This window comes from Tympanuchus pallidicinctus, unplaced genomic scaffold (assembly GCF_026119805.1).
Source record: "Tympanuchus pallidicinctus isolate F22 unplaced genomic scaffold, pur_lepc_1.0 scaffold6, whole genome shotgun sequence".
Taxonomy (NCBI): domain Eukaryota; kingdom Metazoa; phylum Chordata; class Aves; order Galliformes; family Phasianidae; genus Tympanuchus; species Tympanuchus pallidicinctus.
The window spans coordinates 7,427,625-7,449,054 of record NW_026294780.1 but is presented as its reverse complement, the minus strand read 5'-3'; the positions used below and the strand labels follow the sequence as shown (position 1 = coordinate 7,449,054).

The 21,430-nt window shown below is 36.8% G+C and overlaps 1 protein-coding gene across 1 annotated transcript in view; it reads right to left on the bottom strand.

Moving 5' to 3' along the window:
- The window catches only part of OCA2 (OCA2 melanosomal transmembrane protein), a 200,479-nt gene that overhangs the window by 106,939 nt on the left and 72,110 nt on the right, over positions 1-21,430 (bottom strand). The window contains exons 16-18 of the mRNA XM_052664808.1: positions 11,959-12,106; positions 10,124-10,181; positions 8,664-8,772 (exon numbers count right to left, since the gene is read on the bottom strand). Of these exons, the coding sequence (XP_052520768.1) occupies positions 8,664-8,772; positions 10,124-10,181; positions 11,959-12,106 (315 nt within the window). The remainder of the gene's footprint in view (positions 1-8,663; positions 8,773-10,123; positions 10,182-11,958; positions 12,107-21,430) is intronic.

Below are 21,430 nucleotides of genomic sequence, written 5' to 3'. Positions count from 1 at the left end.
GAGCAGAGAGCAATCTTTGCAGTGGCAGTAAAGGATAAAACAAGAAGAGTTAAGAGACATAATAGCAGCTAAGAAGAACCAGGATACACAGTATTCAAAATCACATACAGAATAGGTGAGCAATGAGCAGAGATCTTTAAAAAACAGCTTCTGATAGATGAAAATGTAATACTCCTACAAACAAAATGATGGACACAGATTTTTTTTAGACTTTTGCAATTGAGCAAAATGAGATATTCTTTTTCTCTGATCTTAGCAATTCTCTGTTTGCCATTTTGTGAAAAACAGAGACCCCTCATGCCTATAACATCCATAACAAGCTATATCTTCTGGTGCTAACCTTTGCATCATGGCTTACATGGCATATTAATGAATATAAGAAGAATTAAATCCAACAGTGTGCCCCATCAGCTTAATCAGAAGTACAATTACCTCCATAAACCCTCACAAATTAACCTGTTAGTCCTTCATACACCAAAGTGCAGATGTAATGTTATGTATAAGGACACATTTGATTATACTATTATGCATGGATATAGAAATATGTGCATCAAACAACAGGATCAAAGACATATTTCCAGTACTACTCACTCTACTCATTGAATATCAGTAGTCCTGAATATGAATTAAAATCACAGAATCATAGAATGGTTTGTGTTGGAAGGGACCTCAAGCATTATCAAGTTTCTACCCCCCTGCCACAGGCAGGTTTGCCAACCACTAGATCGGATACTAAATATTAGATTGTCCACAGCCCCATCATACCTGGCCTTGAACACCTTCAGGGACAGGATATCTACAACCTCTCTGGGCAGCCTATGCCAGCACCTCAAATACTCCATGTTTAGTTTTCTACAATTATTTTTTTTAAAATGTTGTCAGGTTTCCCCAGAAATGTCCATTCTGAAATCATACTGAGTTCTTACAAACAACGTTTGTTGTTAACTGATAAGCACTGTTTGATCGTCATTTTTTTAATTTTTTTTAACAGAATTACTCTCTGACAAAGCAACTTGCTTGTCTTTTGAGTAATCTCTTTTCATAAGCTTAGCATCATATAAATTGTTTCCAGCTGTTCTGTGTTATTTGTAGCACCACAAGGCTGTTCCTTGGTGGTAGAACTGTGATAGTAACAGTCCAAAACAGCTTGCATCTGCATCAGGAAATGCCTGGTAGAATATAAGAAGATTGAAAGAATGAGAAAGAAGTTGATGGAAACTATAACCCTATGCAAGGCAAACAAAACAGGAACCTGTATGAATAGAAATAAATTTCGAAGTTAAGAACAAGAGCATAGCCTAAAACAAGGAGGCAGAGGAATAGCTGCTTTGTAATCACTGAATGAGCCTCTGTGCATTGGGAATAGATGGAATGGATTTTGTTAATTCTCCTGATGAATTCAAGCACAATACCATAAATAAGATAGGATGGCAACCAAGATAGATTCCTGTAAGTAAGAAACCATTACTAGCTTCCTTACTAGCTCTAGCTAGATGCTACATCAGCAGAGATGTGTTGAGATATAGCTGTGTATATTACACCCATCTAAAAGTCTTTTTAAAAATTACAAAATTACCTCAGTAAATGTTATTGAAAACGAAGACACACTATATTGGCAGAATCTCACTGACTCTGAGAGACAAAAAAAATTTAAGATATGAATATCAAGATAAAACAAAGGTCAACATCTCCAGAAGAAAGAACTAAAGCACAGAAAGTGTACTAGCAGATATAATTGTTACTCTTTCCCAGCTTTGGTGGTAGAGGTTTTTTTTTCCACATCAGGTGTATGAACAACCACACAGACAGAATATTTTCCATGTTTATTTACGTGCCCATAAAAATGACTGTTCACTTTGAAAGGTGTAATTAAAAAAAAAAAAAAAAAATTTAAAACTGCAGGGACTGCATGAATATTTCTCCTATTTTCAGAGAGTTTTATGTTGAGAAGGAGCAATAACTCAGATCTGTACCAAAGTGAGTTATATACTCCATGCTGAATGCATCAGTTTAGCTCTACTCCAACATTTTTATTTCTACAAAATAACTGTACATTTATTTTTAAGTCATGTTCATATACACTTTACAAGGATTGTTTTCAACATCACTGTGAATCAAAGATGTGCTAAGTCTTGTACGTGCAATTATGTCTACCCTCATTTTAAAACAATATGCACCTTCATGGTCCAACCAAATTTCCATGCTACATATTTAGAGATGAGTAGGTCAGGCATGCACAGAGCTCTTCTTGATCTCAATGCTGAAGTACTAGACAACTTAAACCAACACTACTGCATGTCAAAACAGCTAAATAATACAGGAATTAAGCAAGAGCATAGAGAAAAAGAGCACTAAATGAGGTCAAATGTGCCAGAATCCACTCATGGCTGTAGTTAATACCATCTCTACAGTAATATCAGTCTGCTCTCTGTAGCAGGCCGGTGCTTACCTGAAGACTTGCAATTTAGTCTTATCTTTGAGCTAAGCATCCCAGCTGTAAGGATCTGAAAGGATCTCCAGAAAGGGGCTTCCAAAGAGAAGTACCTAAAATTATAGCCTGAAGATATCTTGCTACAGTAGGCTGACTACTCTCATCAGATGCTACAATTTGTTGTTCTGTTTAAAATTACAAGGTCAAAAAAAACCCAAACATTATTAATGAAAAGCAGTGACACAGCTTCACATATGTGGACTATTAATGGAAAATAATAAGAGAAAAAAATTACACAGGCAAGAGGGCACAGAATGAGTAATTGTAGCAAAAAAAAAAAAAAAAAAAGCATTTCTGTGGATGGCAGCCAAATCCCTGACAAAAGCAAAGAAAAATAATTAACTATCCTATCAGTATAAAATAATACAAAAGATGGTGCAAAATATATCCAAAACTAACAAATAGAAGACATACTTTATTTTTGTTTTGCTTACTTTTGCATAATTGGGTGGTTTAGTGCATACTGTTACCAATTCCTACATAGCTAGGAATAGCTAGATACTGCGTGTAATGAACTACTTTTGACTTGAACTTAATAATGTAAAGGAATACGGATGTGAAGTAATAGAAAAAGCCTTGAAGGTGAGGGCATTGGATGATATCAACTGCCCTGGGATTATCAACAACTCAGCAGTTGCTAATAGCGCAGACTGTTATGTGAATCAAAACCCATTTCTGAGGTAAGAAAAAAGACAGGGACCAAGTCTGTAATATTTATATAATTCTATATATGACAAAATTGCAAGGAATAAAGTTTTAAAAAAAAAATTGATAATATTGAGCTCAAGTGGACTCAAGCACAAGGAGGAAGAAACCGTCAACATCAGCATTATACACCTCCCAGTAAAGAGGAGGAAGAAATCCCTGTAATACTTCTCCAAGTAATATTCTCAAGGTATCAACAATTCATCACACTCTACTCAGCCTTGTGAAGCTTTACATCCTGCGGAGCATCAAAGGGTACAAGGAATGCGTGCTTTCTTCTTGCTTTAATTATTTTTTTATCATTTATCGTTTACAACAGATTTAATTCTATATTGTTAGTGGATTTTCTTTTGTATTGATTGGGTAATTCAATGTGTTGGTATTGTCATAAGCGCATGAACAATAAATGTTGTGTTTTGCTTCCATAGATAAAATCTTTAATTAGACTAAAAATAAGTTCTCAGTTTTGCCCACAAAACCATGTATATCACAATACCACCAACACTCTGAAAGCAGAGCCTACTGCTGTATACAAAGAAGGCATCCCCAGTCCAATTGTTTAGAGGACCAAAACAATCTAGCTCACACTACCTGGAACTGCGTGAAGGAGTTTCCAGGCAACCACAGATTATTCAGATAATATTTATAGCTATTTAGAAAAGGTCCATAAAACTTGGATCCCACTCTGTGTATCCAGCTTCTTAATTCATCAAACCGCATTGGAAAGGTTTGCAAAAATACAGGGGAAAATACTGGGCTTAACAGAGTTAAATAACTGAGAATTCATTATAATTTGAGCAGTTAGGCCATGCCCATAAGCTTTCCTCAATTAAAACTGATTAACATCACAGCCTATAGATAGCCTGGGAATAAATGTTAGATTCAGTGACAAATTAAAGAGCAACTTTTTACACTGAGGATATACTGGTGGAAAATGTTCTAAACTTAACATTGTGGCTTTTGGCATTAAGTGTACACTTTCTTAAATCTATGTCATTCACTACTTTTTATAGGTTAATAGCTATTTGTCTCACCAGGATTTCTGGTGTTCTTCAGCAATAAATTATACATTGGTTTATCAAGCTGATCCTTTTTTTTTTTTTTTTTCTTTTTTTAATCCCAAACATTTCATGAAATAACCCTCAACAAGAAGAATAGTTCTATAATGGACATTTCACAAGGATTGCATATATTCTCCTGAAAGCAATCATTTCCAGAATATAAGCACGCTGTTTTCTTTCCTATGGGTACAAACACAGTTTCATAACCCAGTTTGTTTCCTTTTGTTTATATGATTTCATTGTTTGTAAGCAGTGGTAGATTTCTATAACTCCACTACTATATATGATAGTAGGATAAGATGGTTTTATTTGTTTATCACCTCCAGTACTGAAAAATGTTCCAGAATGACAGTTTGAAGAACAGTTCAAAGTTTTTAGAGTTTTCCTTAGAAAACTGAAGAAAAATATGCAGACTATATTTTTTTCACTTGTGCAATATTAGGTACGGGTTTTTTGTTTGTTTGTTTGTTTGTTTTTCAACTCATAGAAAGATCTCTAAGCTTAAGGCTTCTGGTATTGGTTAGAGAATGACTAACTCTAACATATACAGGCAATCTACCTCAAAGCTGTTAAGGAAGAATCACTTCTACAGCAAAGTCCTTGTACCACTTATTCAAAATGTTGCAGAAAAGAAAATGGAGGGAGCTGTTAAAATCTCAGCAGGATGCAGTAGTGGAAAACCTGATTTGGTTGTTGTAAGCCAAGTACATATTGGCGCAGAACTTCTGACAGTGATTCAACAGCAAATTTAAGCAAGTTTAAGAAGCTCTTTAGGGCAATGGAGGGCTTTCCTTCACTCACTCAGTGCCTGTAAATTTCAACAAATTTTCAGTACATTACAGAAATTAGTCAGAAAATACAATGACTGGCATCCAAAGGAGTGACAAGACAACAGGAGTCTTTTGTATCTATAGAGATTGAAAACATTTCTTCTTGAATGCGCTGATAATAAAATCAAAAAGGGCTCTGCAAAACATGGCCTCCCAAACAAAAACCAGTCAGCTTAAATGAAAACCCTTCTTTTCCACTATTTCAGTCACAGATTTTAAATGTTTCAACAATGTAAGATACAAGTTGTACAAATTAGGCAAACATGTAGCTATATTTCTCCTGGTGTGACTTCCTGTCTTCCAACAGTCTGCAGCCGAGTCAGTAACAGTATCTATCCTGAAACCATCAGTATCTGATTTGTTTGCTCTTGAGTTTACACTTTGTTTCTTGAAGAAGAAAGCAAAATCTGCTGCAGCTCTCTAAAAGCAGGAGAGGATTTTTCCCTGACTCAGAAATGACAGACGTGACCCTGAGAGGAGAGGATCCAGAGGCAGAAGGAAGCAAGATTCCTCAGAAGCTTTATCAGTGCTTTATCAATAAAGTAATATCCTATAGTGGCTGAATGAAAGCACTCTAGAAGTCTGAAGTTTGCCATGTCTATCTGTTTGAAGTCTCATTATTAGCTTTTCACTAACATAGGCATTTCATAGGATTAGGCTACAGATGAACAGGTACAAGAAAACTGAATAGGAAAGTGTTCTGCATTTTAAGACAGTTAAGTATGCAAATTTATTAGTTAAATTAAAATGTCAATTCCCTCAAATTATATCAATGATTCCAGGTTCATTATGGAAAAATTGTATCAAGGCTGGGGACTGATAAAGAATTCTATAATCTTTCTAATTCACTCTACCAAATGCAATTAAAAGTTATTAAATTTCTAACACTTAAGCCTCTGTATAAAACATTATTCTAGTAGGAAATTAAACACTGAATTACAATCTACTTTCATTTTTATGCAAAAACTTACTGAACAAATATAGCCAAAGCACCAGAGTACAAGATGTGCTGTATTTTAGGAAATTTATTTCCATCCACTGGAGGACTAAAATCCATAGCAACCCACAGCAGTACTACTTCAGTAATGATAAGTAAGTGACAGCAAGCATCAAGACCATGGAACTCAGGAGTCATCAGTGAGATCTCAGTAGAAGTCTACAGGTTCCATTAAGTGTTAATAGAATTATGTATATGATTTAATAACATTTATTTACTAATCTGATGGATTTACTATGAATACAGAACAGATAGAAACTAAATAACACATACAGCCCATGTTTACTTTCAAGATTGCAGCAGAAGATTGGGTAGTGAATTACAAAACCCTGCACTGCCAACCATGTCACTATCTTGCACTTATTTTACTGACATGAAGTAGAAGAAAAAACCACTCTTCTGTTACTAGATTTCTTCTAGTACTCCAATTACCTTACAGTCTTGAAAGAATATCTTACTAGCTGCACATGCAATCAATGCTATGTGGTCTTTACTGACTGCATGTGGGTTTTCAAAAACACTTAGATTTTGGGTTTATTCACAAAATCTTATATGGTTCAGTGCTCACTTATCTGAGGCAGAAAAGTAAGAGTGAAAATTGATTTCTTAAATTGCTGGTGGGAACTCTTCAGTTACGCTCTTAGCCACAGTGACTTCAAATCTCTGTGTCTTCAATTTCTGTTTCTTCCTATGCTATAGTAACATTGCACTTTTGTGGCTATAACGCATCAGCATGCCTTTTAACTTCTTAACAACCAGTATTCTTTACTGAATTATCCATTTCTATCACAGCAGATACTCTGGAAGAGGAAAGCAGGAGGAAAGCCACCATAGCAGGGTCACTGGTGCCACTGGCTGAAACAGTGTCCCCTCTCCTAAGCTCATATTGCTCCAGGCACCACACTTCTGCTGCACAGAAGCACTGTCATGAAACCTCATAGTCCAAGCCCACAGTGAGGTCCCAGTGTCCCACAATCCCCCTTGTGTAAGTATTGCTTATAACTCAGACCCCTGTCTTGGACTGACCCAGCTTGTTTCATCTCAAACAAAAATAAGTACTTCTGAAGGCAATTTGTTGCAGGAATCACACTCAAACAGAAACAAGGGTGAGTCACGTTTAGGTCTGTGCTCTGTGCAGTTACTGCAACATTAACTCAGACAAGTTTATGCACTGAAACCCCATAACAAACACAGGATAATACACCATATGTCCTCAGTATTGTGGACTTAGAACAATTTTATTAGGCTACAAAACTGCCCTTGAAGTGAACTGGCAACTTAATAATCCCATGCGTACAAAACTATTTACAATGTCACAAGGAAGCACAGGGCCGGTTGCAGTGCCAGACTGCTCTGCAGAGATGAGGTCTGAGCAGCATGGACACAGACATCCTGCAGCCTAGGTCCAAGGGCTGTAGCTCAGTCCTTGGAATAAATGTGTTTAGCAGCATAGCTGTACTTATTTAAAAACACATTGCTCCAGATACAGTAACTCACATCCCCCCACTGATGCCAATAACACCAACTCCGGTGTTTCCCTGGGTCCAAGCAAACAGAAGAGCCACCTTTGGCTACTGGTAGCTTACTAAGCCAGTTAATATAGCTGAAGTAGTAGCAACAGGGGCGGAAGGTGTTGTTTCCAACCTGATCACCACTCTACAGTCAGAACTAGCTGTATACTGTGCATAACCAAAATGCACATTATAATTCAGCCAGTGACTTACTCCTTATGAGTTATTCATCCTTAAATCTATTGCTTTTTTTTTTTTTTTTTTTTCACTGGACATACACAGTGAAGGGATTCAGATGAACAAGAGAAAACATAAATTTGAAATTCCATAACTTCCAAACACTCCACAGCCCAAAAAAATATCATTAACTTTTCATGTTACAGGCAGGTTTTATAACTGCACTTCAGTTAAACATGAGTTTTAATTTTGTTCTATTTTTGGGACATTTCAAGAATGTCCTTATAGGGATTTAGACATAATAACTGTATAAAGACCTGCACAGACAGGTCTAGGCACTGAATGTAGTTATTTTTATTTCAATCATGTGCAGTGTCTTCTAGATTTTATTTTGGGAAATAATTTATTTTGATGATAACATAATGGTAACTTGAAGTTATATGCAGAGCTATCTTTACTCACGAAATTATGCTAGACTACTTAAATGTTCTTGCACAGAGTAATTACTTTCTGATCTCTGTAATGAATCTTGGTCATTTATTCAAGGCTACACTGAAATCATGGTAAGGTCAAATTTGCTCATTCTGTAATGTTTATCCACCTAGTTAATATTGGGAAGTCAGAAAAAGATGAAGTTAAGAGCTCTACCTGCTATTCCTCCTGGGGTGACTGAGTCATGACTGCATTTCAAAAACCTGTTCTGAGAAACTGCTGTTCTGATTAACCCGGTGAAATTGTAAGGTCAGGAACTTACAAAAACATGGGTTTTCTGAATAGACTCAGAAAAATGCTACGTTCAGTTAGCTGTTTTATTATTATTATTATTATTATTATTATTATTATTATTATTATTATTATTATTATAAAATAGAATAAAACTTTGAAACTTACCAAGATCTAAGTAGACACCTGCAACAAATGAGTTGAGAAAAAACATCAGAATAACACATCCCAGCACAGTAAGGCATTTGACGAGAAGGATTTTGTCTGTTATTCTGTGCTGCAGAGGGGAAAAAGAATTGGATAATTGAGTTAAAGAAGGAACTACGTATTGTGCACAGAATTAAAAATAAAAATTATATAAAATACAACATAAAAAATACAACATAAAAAAAACCATAAAAAATAAAAACGTGTGAAATAGAAAAAGCTGTTCCTGTATTGTATATTCTTCTTCAGCATAAAATACATAAATATTTAAAATGAAATATTTCATGTTTCCCTATAGAAAACATGATCACGTAGTAAGAGAGACCCAACATGAAGACAGCAGATAAAACACAGTTGTGCAAGTATAGTTGAAAGGCAATTTTTATTATAGAGGGAACTTCAGGTGCTCTGTGGTTTCTCAAATTTGAACAAAATCATCCTTTATTGTGATTATACTATGAAAACCTATAACCTAACCTAATGGCCAGATTCTTCATACATCACATACAACTTTCAAAGACATGCCATGCCCCTAATCTTTATAGAGCTCCTGTAGCACAGACCAGCTCCTCATGCTCTCATTCTCATACCTAAATTCTTTCCATTGTGCTGTTGCTTCTCTGCTCTGAAATCACCTTCACCAGCAACCCAGGGACTGAGTACCTCTCTCATTGCTAGTCTCTTCTACACAGTTTAGAAATCTACCAAAGTATAATCAAATCTCCCTTCTTTTAAAAGTTCATCATTTATACAATGCTTTGGAAAAGGCCTAAAACCAAACAGAAAATCCAGTTGGTTTTGTTCTGTTTTGGTATGACATATAGAACAGAGTGCTCCCAGCCAAGGATTTGAGCTCCCAATTACACGCCTGTACTCATTAGTGCCAGCAATGTGGAAAGGATGTGATGATTAGGCTAATGAAGATGAAATTAATCCTACTATAGGGTATACATCCTGTCAGGTTCAGCTTCAGCATAAAGATCTAGGCAGTGTTAATATGTGCACAGCAAAGAAAACAGGATTTATGCAAGTGGTTTATCCCTACTTAAATAACATAGCAGATGTGTTACAGATAGTGTAGTAAATTAGAGTTGGTATTACTCTGTCATCATGCATTGTGGTTATAAACAACCTATTGACACCTTCTAAGACTTTCTGGCCATGGTGGATTAAAATTTTAAGAGAACATTGCTGAATCATTTATTGATCCTTTAAACAACTCTTTTCTAAAGAACACGTATAAAACCTAACTCATACAATGTAGTTCAGTATATCCATCCTGATGAGAAGCCAGCCAGTCTGCCTGCCAGCTTTTCTTCTCCACGAGACTTATTAAATTTTCATTGGATTCAAAGGATTTTCCTCATAAAAAGCCATAGGTCTACTTACATTTATATTAAGAACAACTGCCATCTACTTACTTTTTTCTGGAGTTCCTGAATATTTGTTTCCCAGTTTTTATCTTCTTGTGAAATTTGCCTGAAAGAAAATGACACCTGCTTTTTTTCCAGAATGAAATGAGAGCCCTGCCAAACAGTATTGGAATAAATCTCTCTCATCACATCCAGATCATTCTTTCCCCTTTAAGGAGTAACTCTTACTACAGAGGAACCATGGCTGCCTTATGTTCAGTAGCAAAATTCCCATGACAATTTACTTAAGACCCCACTTTCCTAATACATACTACCAGTACACAGTTTGGTTCATGAAGAGTGCCACCGACTTGGAAACTGCAAGCATCCGGAGTACGAACCTGGATATAGGAGCTGGCTATACGTTCCATTTGTAGTTTCAGGAGGTAACGTGTGCCATTCTGTGATAAAGCAAGGGTCATGTGCTAACACCAACAAGTCAGAACATGTGTTACATTTGCATTTTATAATGAAGTTTTAAGATCTGAATAAGTTACTTCTTTCTGTTATCAGCATAGTCAGCCCTGCAGCAAAAAAAAGCCTCGGGGTTTGCAGTTCAGGAGCTCTGCTGCTAACGTTAATGAATTTCTACATCACTGTCAGTGTACTTGTGCTGAAGGAATCCTCATTTTCAAAACTGAATGTACGATTTTTTATATACTTGAGAATTATTTTCTTTAAGGTGTTGTGAACTCTAATAATGTCACAATCTTTTAAAAAGACTTTTTATGTCACTTTATTTAAAGTGCACAATACGGGGAAAAAAATTAAAGGAAAATATTATAGGAAAATATAAGGAAAAATTATCTTATTAGTGGAATAATTTATGCTTGCATCATTTATTGAATTAAGAAGTTTATTTCTGAAAATAAGAAAATTCACTGTCACAGTACTTATATTACTATTCTCAAACATCAAATTTCCTACATTAACAGCTGGTTTTGCAGGAACCTAAACAAAAATAAGGTTAATTTTCTGTTAGTCTTAGTTTATAAAAACTTCTCCTTTTCTATACATACCTAGTTAATTATGAATATACTCAAATCCGCACTGAAGACTTGATTACTTTAAAAAGTAGTAAATCGCTGTTTTGAAAATTCAGTAGTTCACTGAAGAACATCTGAATTTTTCATCAGGGAAAAATTTACAGCATTTTACTACATTGAAGCTATTACTGCAAGAAAAAGCCTAATGATATATTTGTGATCTTTTAAAACAAAAGCTACCTGGAATTTCTGCGTCGTCAAATTTTTCTTTATTCACAGTATGTTTTCCAGACCTTATACATTAGTTTTGTCCTAAAGTACTTGGTGTATCGCTGAAGCTGAGCTTCCATGGTTCTTCGTATCTGCTCAACTCTTTCAACTCTTTGAAACAGTAGATAACAGCAGGACAAGGGGAAATGGTTTGGAGTTGAGGGAGGGAAGATTTAGGTTGGAAGTCAAGGGGAAGTTCTTTACAGAGTGGTGAGGTGCTGGAACAGGCTGCCCAGAGAGGTTGTGGATGCCCCGTCCCTGGAGGTGTTCAAGGCCAGGTTGGATGGGGCCCTGGGCAGCCTGGTCTAGTATTGAATGTGGAGGTTGGTGGCCCTGCATGTGGCAGGGGGGTGGAGATTCATGATCTTGAGGTCCCTTCCAACCCTGGCCATTCTGTGATCCTGTAATCAAGAAATAGCTGAGAACGTAGGTCTCAGGTCAGTGAAGATAGTAGCAAAACTAGAATATCTTTCCAACTGCAAACTGAGATGAGCAGGAGCTTCATGTCAGTCCAACAAAGTGCCTATGCCTGCAGCTCATCCTGCCAAGGGTGGAAGAAAGGAGGTGGCACATGCCAGCACCACTCACTTGTGGAATGTCCTGAGCTTCTTCCTCAGGAGTATCTCCAGAGTCAGCACCTTCTGCATCAAGAGGCATTTCACGGCAGTTTCTTCCCTGCTGGCAGGGTTAATGCGCTGAGCAGTCAACCTCCAAACATAGATCTCATGTTTCAGTTCTAAAACAAAGCAAGATAGTTTATCTTATAGCAGATGTAATAGGTATGAAACCAAAGACCCACAAAGTACGTGCAATGTGTCCTAGACTGAAGGCTATTAAAATGATCAGAATGGTTTCCAAAGAGTTTGCCAGTTTCAGAGTTCTTTTTACCACTTACTTTTCAAAGCTGAAGGGAATGGAAAATTAATAGAAACATTTCAATTTTTTAGCTAAAGTGATCTCAAATTCATTTCCCAATTAATATAACGTGCTATCTTCAAATATTTGCTTAAGACCACCACAATCTTTACCGCTAAAATCGTATCATATTTGCTTTTCATCAGATCATAACCTGCTAATACACATTAATGTACTGCTAAAATGCAGACCTGAGTAATATCTGATCCTGTGTAAGTTTAAACAGACTGATTAATACTTTAATTCAGTCTTCAGAGTGCTTTTTGAGCATGTTTTGATTTATTTTTTTGAGTACTATCAAGGTCTTGAAGAATAAATGAAAAGCGTTCACTCCTGTTGACAACAGGCATTAGAATGGTCATGACAAAAAATATCCTTTGGATTTTACAGGAGATTCCTAAGGATATAAAAGCTGATTATTCATTCAGAAACTATCTGAACATATACTTCCAAGTTAGCGAATTGGACACTTCCACAACTTCCTTTTATTTCTTTCCCCTCAAATTTCATGTCACTGAAGAAAAAAAAGTCAAGAATTCGTGGCTTTATATCTTAAGATCCATATTTAGCATGCAAATTACACTTATCTCAAGAAATTGACGAGGAAGTATTTGCACCACCTATGCAATCTGTAAGCATTATTTATAAAAAATAGAGTAAATAATTAGAAATATTTAAACACATTTTGATGTAAGCAGTGACATTAATATTTACAAATCCCCAGTTGTTCATAGCATTTAATGACAAAATGAACACTAAATGTGTTTAATATGCTCTCTACCTTTGTTACCAAGTATTTATAGTGATAATACAGAGCATATTATGTAATAATTAACCATGAGAGGAAAGTAGACACGACAAAATTCAATCGTTTGAAGGAAAAAAGTAAGGATGTTCAGTGCCATTATAACCTTCCTGAGAAGCTGATGAACAGAAGTTGACTAAGATTTCGTACAGCTCACATCCACAGATGAGCAGAGCAAACAGCTTACAAGCCAACAAAATGGTATTCTTCGCCTTGGCTTTAGAACTCAAGGCTGAAACTGTAAACTCATTATGTAAAGCTAAATGATTGTTCCAGGTTATTAAACAACCTGTGTTTCGTCTAAAACATTTCTTATAAAAAGAAGGATTAATACCTAAATTATAGGTATCAGAGGTACAAGATCTAGGATTTTCCTTTGTAATATATTTGGTGATTCTTGTTAGGAGCATAATCTGATTCTACTTCATATTAAAACATCGATATGTCCTGCTTATCCATATGAGACTGTACAGACACCCTGTCCCAGACATCATTTACTTTTTCAGCAACAGCTTGTGACATCCACAAATAAATCAGCAGTGATCTTCTATTCCCTTCCAGAACATAAACAAGAAAGTGACAGAGCTATAAGCCACAACTTATCTGCTCCAGAAAAAAAAAAATATCTTTTTTGAGAATTAAGCTGAATGTGAACTGTGCAGAAAACCTAGTTGAAACCTCAGAAATGGTGGAAATTATTCTTTAATAAAATTCAAGATTAAATTTTAAGTCTCTGAATTTGTAAGCACTTTAAATAGCTATTTCTGACAGAAGCAAGTGGCAAAATATCAGCTGCTTTTTCCTACAGACAGGCAAGTCTAAATGGAGAAATGCTGGAACATGGCTTTCTTGCACAATCTCCTGTTCAACTCTACTAGAAAAAACTTTTTAATTGAAAAGATTTCCTGAATCTTTCATGGTGAAAGCAATACTGTACTATCCTACATGCTACCGTGAACTGGATAAGATAGAATCTTCTTTAAGTAATTCAAGCAGATAAAAAGGGGAAAATACCCTCAACAGCTGAATGGTCCTTTTCATTCTGCTCTCACATGCAGTTTTCAAGTCAAATGGACTGTGGCTTTGAAACTGTTTCTCATCATCAATTCAAGAGGAAGAGCGCGGTTTTATCTTTTTCTCTGGCAAACATGCACAAAGAATAATTATCCAGTTAGCCATTTTGCAACACCTTTTCTGGTTATGGAATCACAGAATAGTTTGGGTTGGAAGTGACCTCAAAGATTTTTGAGTTCCAACCTTTTACCTGCTCCATGCCCCAGGCAGGGCTTCTTCCCACCAGCTCAGGCTGCCCAGTGCCCCATCCAACCTGGCCTTGACCGCCTCCAGGGGGGGGGCACAGCCTCTCTGGACAGCTGTGCCAGCACCTCACTGCCCTCTGAGTGAAGAATTTCCTCCTAACATCTAATCTAAATCTCCTCTCTTCCAGTTTAAAACAGTTATTGCTCACCCTATTACTGCATACCCTTGTAAAAAGTCTCTCTCTCTATTCTGTTCATGATGTATGTTTATCCTGCTGTAACATTTCCTTCATCCTTTCCAAGTGAAACGTGACCAAGGATTTTGCTAATGGAAGAAAGTTGAAGTTTTCATCCTCTAACTGAGATGCAGATCCCCACCGGGTATTTTCATACAGAGAATCTTTATCTTCACTCATTTGAAAAGGGATGCCTAGCATCACATATATCTGTGCCACAAACAAAGACAGCAGAATGACTGGTGTTTCACACTCCTGCTCCTGGTCTGAAGTGCTGTGGGGTTAATCTCCAGTTTCAGCAAGGTTGAACTAATACTTTGTCGTCTATGTTAAAAAATGTGTGGGTTGTTTCATGTGGCTTTGATCTTGCCTTTGTGTACAGCAAGTGCATGCTTGCTTGCTCAAACATTAGTTTTCTAAACACCCCTAGGATGTGAACGTCTGACCTGCAGTGAAATTTACTTCAGAGCAACACGACCTTTGAAAATCAGAACAGTTGATACATTTTTTTACAGTGCTAACCCTGTTACAGTAATTATTTCTGAAGAGGTTTTCTAGGTCATCCCACAGAAAGTTTCTCCTATTTCAGTTTCAGGAACACTTTTATTGTAATAGCCTCCTATGGCAACAGGTAATACATGTGTTAGCAGTAGCTTTTGTTTCGAATGCAATACAATGTAAGATCCTTGAGGTGACTGAGAGCAATGAACATTTTCAAAAAACTGTGTTTTTATCTAGCCCTCCATCTTGGATCTGCAAAACTTTTTAGGTAGCAACTCATATAGTTTGGGACCCTCTGACCTTTTATGACATGTTGCGTTAGACATGATGGTGTAATATGACTGCAGCGTCTTATCAACCACTTTGAAACTAAGGCTAAGGCAGCACAAGGGCAGCATTTGGCTGCTACTGAGTGAGAAAGCCTTGCATCACATTTCCACATCTCTATAGGTCCCATCCCCTCAGCTGGGCCTGGGTTGTGTATGACTGGGATGTGACAGTCATGTCATGCCAGGTCACGCTGATTTGGCTCACTCATCCAAGAAGACTCAGTCGACTAACCAATTTATTATTCCATTATAATATCAAAAGCTTCGCATGGCATATTCATAAAGCCCACCAGATGCTATATATATTTAGAATTAGTATATTCAGAATTAGTTTTTCAGACATTTTTTTCTTTCTTTTTTTTTTTTTCTTTTTTCTTTTCTTTTCTTTTTCTTTTTTCTAGAAAGGACATTTCCAACAAGAAAAGAATATTTTGAGGGATTTTATTCAAAAGGATAAGCAAAATTGCAATCCCTATAGTGCCAATCTATTCTGGTTTTGTCATTTAGTATATTTCACCATGGAAAGCACAGACTAAAAGCCCTGGACTGGTTGAATTTAATGAAATATCCACTACAGACCTGAGCTGTGAAATAGATAATATTTTCTGCATATTAGAAAACACTGTTTCATCAAAATGTGTATTCTTTCTGCATTGCACCAATAGTCAGACTGATTTTCACTTAATCACACATTCCCTCCCACCTGACTGCCAATAACAAAGAAGACATCCTCCAAACTGAGTGTAATTAATTCCCTGTCTCAGAATCTGCAGAGGACAGTGTTATTAATTGAAGATACTCAGAAGAGCATGACCAAACTAGTCAAGATGATAAGAACTATCATAAAATTGCAATTTTTAACTGGCAAGTGCACTAAATACATTATCTGCCTTTTTGAAAGCAAGACAAGTTTGGGCTGTGACTAACAAAATGCAAAACATGTTCCTCTGAACGTGGGGTTTTTTCTCCAGATGCTCTTCTCGCTTAATATTTTTTTCAGCAAAGCAATAATGTTTCTTAGCTAAATTCTTAGAACAGGGCTACTTCTGTTTAAACATTAATTGAAAAGGAAATTAAGTACCAGGAATTATAGCTTAATCTGGTAATAGTAATATCTATAACTTAAGGTAAAAATTTTTAAATCCCTCATATAGTGTAATTAATCCTTCCAGCATATTAGAAAGTAAGCAACCGTCAACTCCACTTTAAAAGCACAGGAGCTAAGTTAGATACGTGAAGCCTGTGTATAAAGAATTTGCCTCAAGAGACATTCCAGCTCAATGACTGACGCCTCTTTCCTAGAGGCAGTGTCTCCTTATGGGAGACAAGCATATGCTCTAATTCTGAAAATAAAAGTCCAAAATGTCCTTGTCTTTATTTCTTTGAGTTGGCTCATTTACCGGTCATGTGGATATAGGTAAGCAGAGCTACAAATGTTGCAGGGTCTTCAAAACCACAACAAAATACACTTTGTCTGATTCAGCTAAATAATTGCAAAGGAATGCAAGAAATCTGTACAGTGCTGCATAAAGCAAGACAGAGATTTATATCTATCAGCTGTTGTATTGCTGGGGCCCCATTTGGTCACCAAGACACCTAGGGCATATTCAGATGCTCTGCACAGCACTGCAGATGTGGCAAGAGAAATACAGGAGACCCTCATCCCTGCAGCAAAGCAGCATAAGCTCAGACAGGAAACTGCATGGCATCTTAGATGGAGCCCCACACAAAAGTCACCTCCCAGAGGTTTACTTCAGGGCAAGCTGGGGCAAAACAGAATCAGCCATGGGATTTAGACTGCTCAGAAAGCTGGAGGAACAGCAAGCATCCTTCTCATTAAAAAATTTAACCAGAAACTTTACTCATTTGTCTGGACTGCATCAAAAGAGGGCTGATCGGTGGGGTAAGGGAAGTGATTGCTTCCCTCAACTCTGCCCTCATGAGGCCCCATGTGCAGTACTGTGTCCAGGCCTGGGACCCCCAGCACAAGGACACGGAGCTGTTGGAGTGGGTCTACAGGAGGGCCACAGAGGTGATCAGAGGGCTGATCACCTCTCCTATGAAGAAAGGCTGAGGCAGTTGGGCATGTTCAATTTGGAGAAGAGAAAGCTCTGGGTTGACCTCATTGCCATCTTCCAGTACTTCAGGAGAGCTTACAAACAAAGGGGAAACAGTTTTTATACACAGTCTGATAGTGCTAGGACAAGGAGGAATTACTTGAAACTAGAAGAGGGGAGATTTAGATTAGATGTTAGGACAAAATTCTTTGCATTTGCAACCTAATCCATTCCATCCTATCATTCTCTGATTAGCCGATGTTTTCCATTAAGGTACATGCATAAAACTATTAAACGAACTCCTCTGCTTGGAAGTGAATAGATACCCTCCAATCGTAAAATGAATTGCAGCAAACCACACAGCTACCAAGATTATTTCAATAGCAGGGTTGGTGAAAAAGAGACGTAAAAAAAGGAAAAAAAAAAAAAAAAAAAGAGGGGAAAAAAAGGAACAACAAACAGTTCTACAAGCAAAAATTGAAAGATGAGTTTTGCACCATCCTGAAAAGACAAAGCCTCAAGAGGACACGTCTGAAAAGCCAAAAGTTAGAAAAAACAGTGCTTAATTTAAGGGCAAAATGAAGTGAAAAAGAAGCTCACTTCAGATTTACTGTATCCTTTAGCAACTGGTTGAATGTTAAAAAAAAAAAAAAAAAAAAAAAAAGGTAACTAATAAGTTCAGCTCATTTTGAGAAATAAAACTGATAAGAATAATTTAAAAATGTCATTGCACTTTTTAATGAAAAATCATCAGTGAAACTCTTTGCAGCAAACAGATATGGAGCATGTGTTAAATTAACCTAAATTGGTCCCTTAATATGTGTGTTCCAGGAAGATCTGAGGACCAAAGTGAAAACTGCCACTGCTCTGCCAAAACACTGCTATAGATTGCCCTGTGTATATCTGCACAATTGTTTCACAGTTGCAGTATAAGCACACAAAGACCTAGGGAAACAAGTGCTGCAAAAAACCCTGAAGGTTCCTAAGAATTTTCCTCCCATTTGTAACTTGATGACTCCATCCATGAAGAATGTACATAATAAAATTGTAAAGTGCTCCTCTATTCTTTTGAAATATCACTGCACTATACTTTCTTTCTGAATAAGGCAGGTATAGTCATTACAGCAGCCTTTTTATGCTGGCAGCATTATCAATGCGTTCAGAAAATAATATGCATTTGTCATATTTCCCATACTCTGCAATGTCAGAATATTTGATATATCACTTGAAAACAGGGAAAGAGAGATCAACAGTTTCCTCTTCCTGAGAGGGATAATCCATCAATTCTAAAGCACCAGAAAGGACATATACAAAGATTTTAAACATAAAATGTTTGTAAATGTTTTAAAAAATTGGGTTCCATGTAAAGTAAATAACTATAATTATTTTATTCCTGATTATTAGGAATGTATTGAAGGTGAAAGTAATAGAAGGCGAATATTTTTTCAACATTTTCAGACATAAAGCCATAACTGTCACATATTCAGCTACATTAACCAAAAAGGAGCATGCAGGTCCACAGGGAGCATAAGACTATCTAGACTCCTCAAAGTTGAAAGTCCTACTGTTGTTTAAAATGAAAGTATAAGAAAGTTACAATCTTAGATTCCAAGACAATATCTAAGAAAGCAACATTTTTTATTCATGCCATACACTATTAACTATTCATTCTCAATGTACAAACTGGATTGCAGAGAAGAAATAAAACAAGTTTTCCCATTTTATGCTGTTCAAGATTTAGAAATGCTTCCCGTCACTGGGTTCCGAGAAAGCAATTCGAGCTCAAAATATGGGTATTGCCTATTACAAAAAATAGGGCAAGGTTTAGAGTATTCATGTATCCTTCACATCAAATCAGTCCTTTTCCGTTCTGAAACTCAAAGGTATATACTGATATGCACAAAGACATGCTGATTTCTCTCTTATGTGATGTGGGTTTTTTTAGCAAAAAACTCAATTCCAGGCATGAGAAACATTTCCCAATATGAGTTTAAGCACAACTGATTGTAAAAGAAGTTGACAAGAAGTTGTGATGAATTTAGCATTTTGGGTGAGGACAGCTAATAGCAATGTGAACTGCTCATCTGCCAACTAGATTTAGCTTGGAGCTAAAAGCTTGAAAACATCTTGAAATACTCCTTTCATTGGACATTATTCTCTGCATAATTTGCCTGTTGGATCTGTCACCTGAACCTCCATAACCTGTATTTATTTACTTTTGATTCCAAATCAAGCAAACCCACTGCTTTCAACAGCTCTGTTAAACGCCAGTAATACTTCACTGGCTGTTAGTAAAGCACCTGCATTACACAGGACAGAGATATACTGATGTATTTCATCCAGCTATGTACATGACCTACCTCTCACTGATTCTAGCATGCAACAGTTCCTACTGTTACCAAATAAATTAGTAACATTATTAACTAAAACAGGACTAAATTCTGAGGCAAAGTGGCACACAAAGCTGAAATGATGCTCCACGACACCTTATACCCTGGGTCACCGCTCTGCTCTTGCCTTGTCCTTGAGACCCTGGACATAGTTATCATTCTATGCAGGCTTATTTTTTTATTTTTATTTTTTTTCCCCAAATGAAATTGTCTGAAATAATAGTGGGTTTGTCCAACAGATTATCATATAGTAGTTCATCCCCAATGTTAATCCCAAAGGTTGTACAGCATGGTGTAGGCACAGCATGAAGATATGCAACAGTGTTAGAGGATGCAGAGCTAGCCAGGGTAGCACTGGAGAGACATGCAGCATTCAGGAATCCAAATATTTGGTAAATAACAGCTATCTAACAGCTATCTCTGGGAGTGGCCCCTAGAGTGAACTGGAGCTTTGTCTGAGAGAGAGAACATATGAACCCTCCAAAACCAAGCAAAATACAAAATTTAAACCTACATCAATTTGACACAATTGATGCAACTAAATCATTTTTTAAATTTCATTTTTTTCAGCACTCTTAGGTGCCTACTGACAAACCATGACTGATAAACTATGCCTCCAGGCCAGAAATAAACTATGAATCTATTTGAAAAATCATTTCAAAGGTATTATAGCTTGAAGGTGTTTAGCTGGCCTAAGACCAACCTATATCCGGATGGAAACCCAGGTAAGCCTCATAGCACAAAGAAGAAGGGAAACTTCCTCCAGCAGCAAGGAAGACTCTTATGCCACAAGAATGTAACAAAGCTTCTAACCCTTAACCCACACCACATGTCCTGGGATTCACTCCCCAAGGCATTTCATAACTCCAAAAGGCAGGGGTGTTCACATCAACAGAACAATAATCACAGTTTTATACCTATTTTTTTCCCCTCTTACTTTCCCCTTTTTTCCCCTAGCTGCTAGAGAAGCAGCTGCAAAGCTCACATGGAAGAAGAAACAGATTTGCTCACTCATCTGTTTAGCAAATTTCACATTGAGGAAAACAGTATCGTTTTTTTGTTTGCTTGGTTTTTTTTTTCCCCACACATGAAGCACTTTACATGACTGTGATTAATTAGAAAATTTCTTCTGTTGTAGGCATTACATACAATCCTACTACCATAGCACTATTTTCCCAGCAGATACAGACAGATGTAGCTGATGCTACGTTTGAAGCATAACGTGCTCCCTACTCTGTCATCAACCCTCCTGCTTCAATAAGTGTGTCTCTCTTTCAGCAAGCAAAATGGTCCGGAACACAAGCAAGCAACACAGTAGAAATGGAGAACTGGTGCCAAATCAGTCATTGCACTAAGAGAAAGCTTATATTCTTTAGCAAAAATGGTGATGATAATACCAGATTACAACACCCACTGCCCTGGGGAAAAGGACCTTCCTAGGCACTGTAGTCTACAGCTCCACATCGTGATAGCTGAAACAGAGCAATGTATTGTCATGCTTCCAAGGGACAAAGTAGCACATAGCTAACATGTAAGGAATGTAAAAATTTCAACTAAAAGTAAGAAAA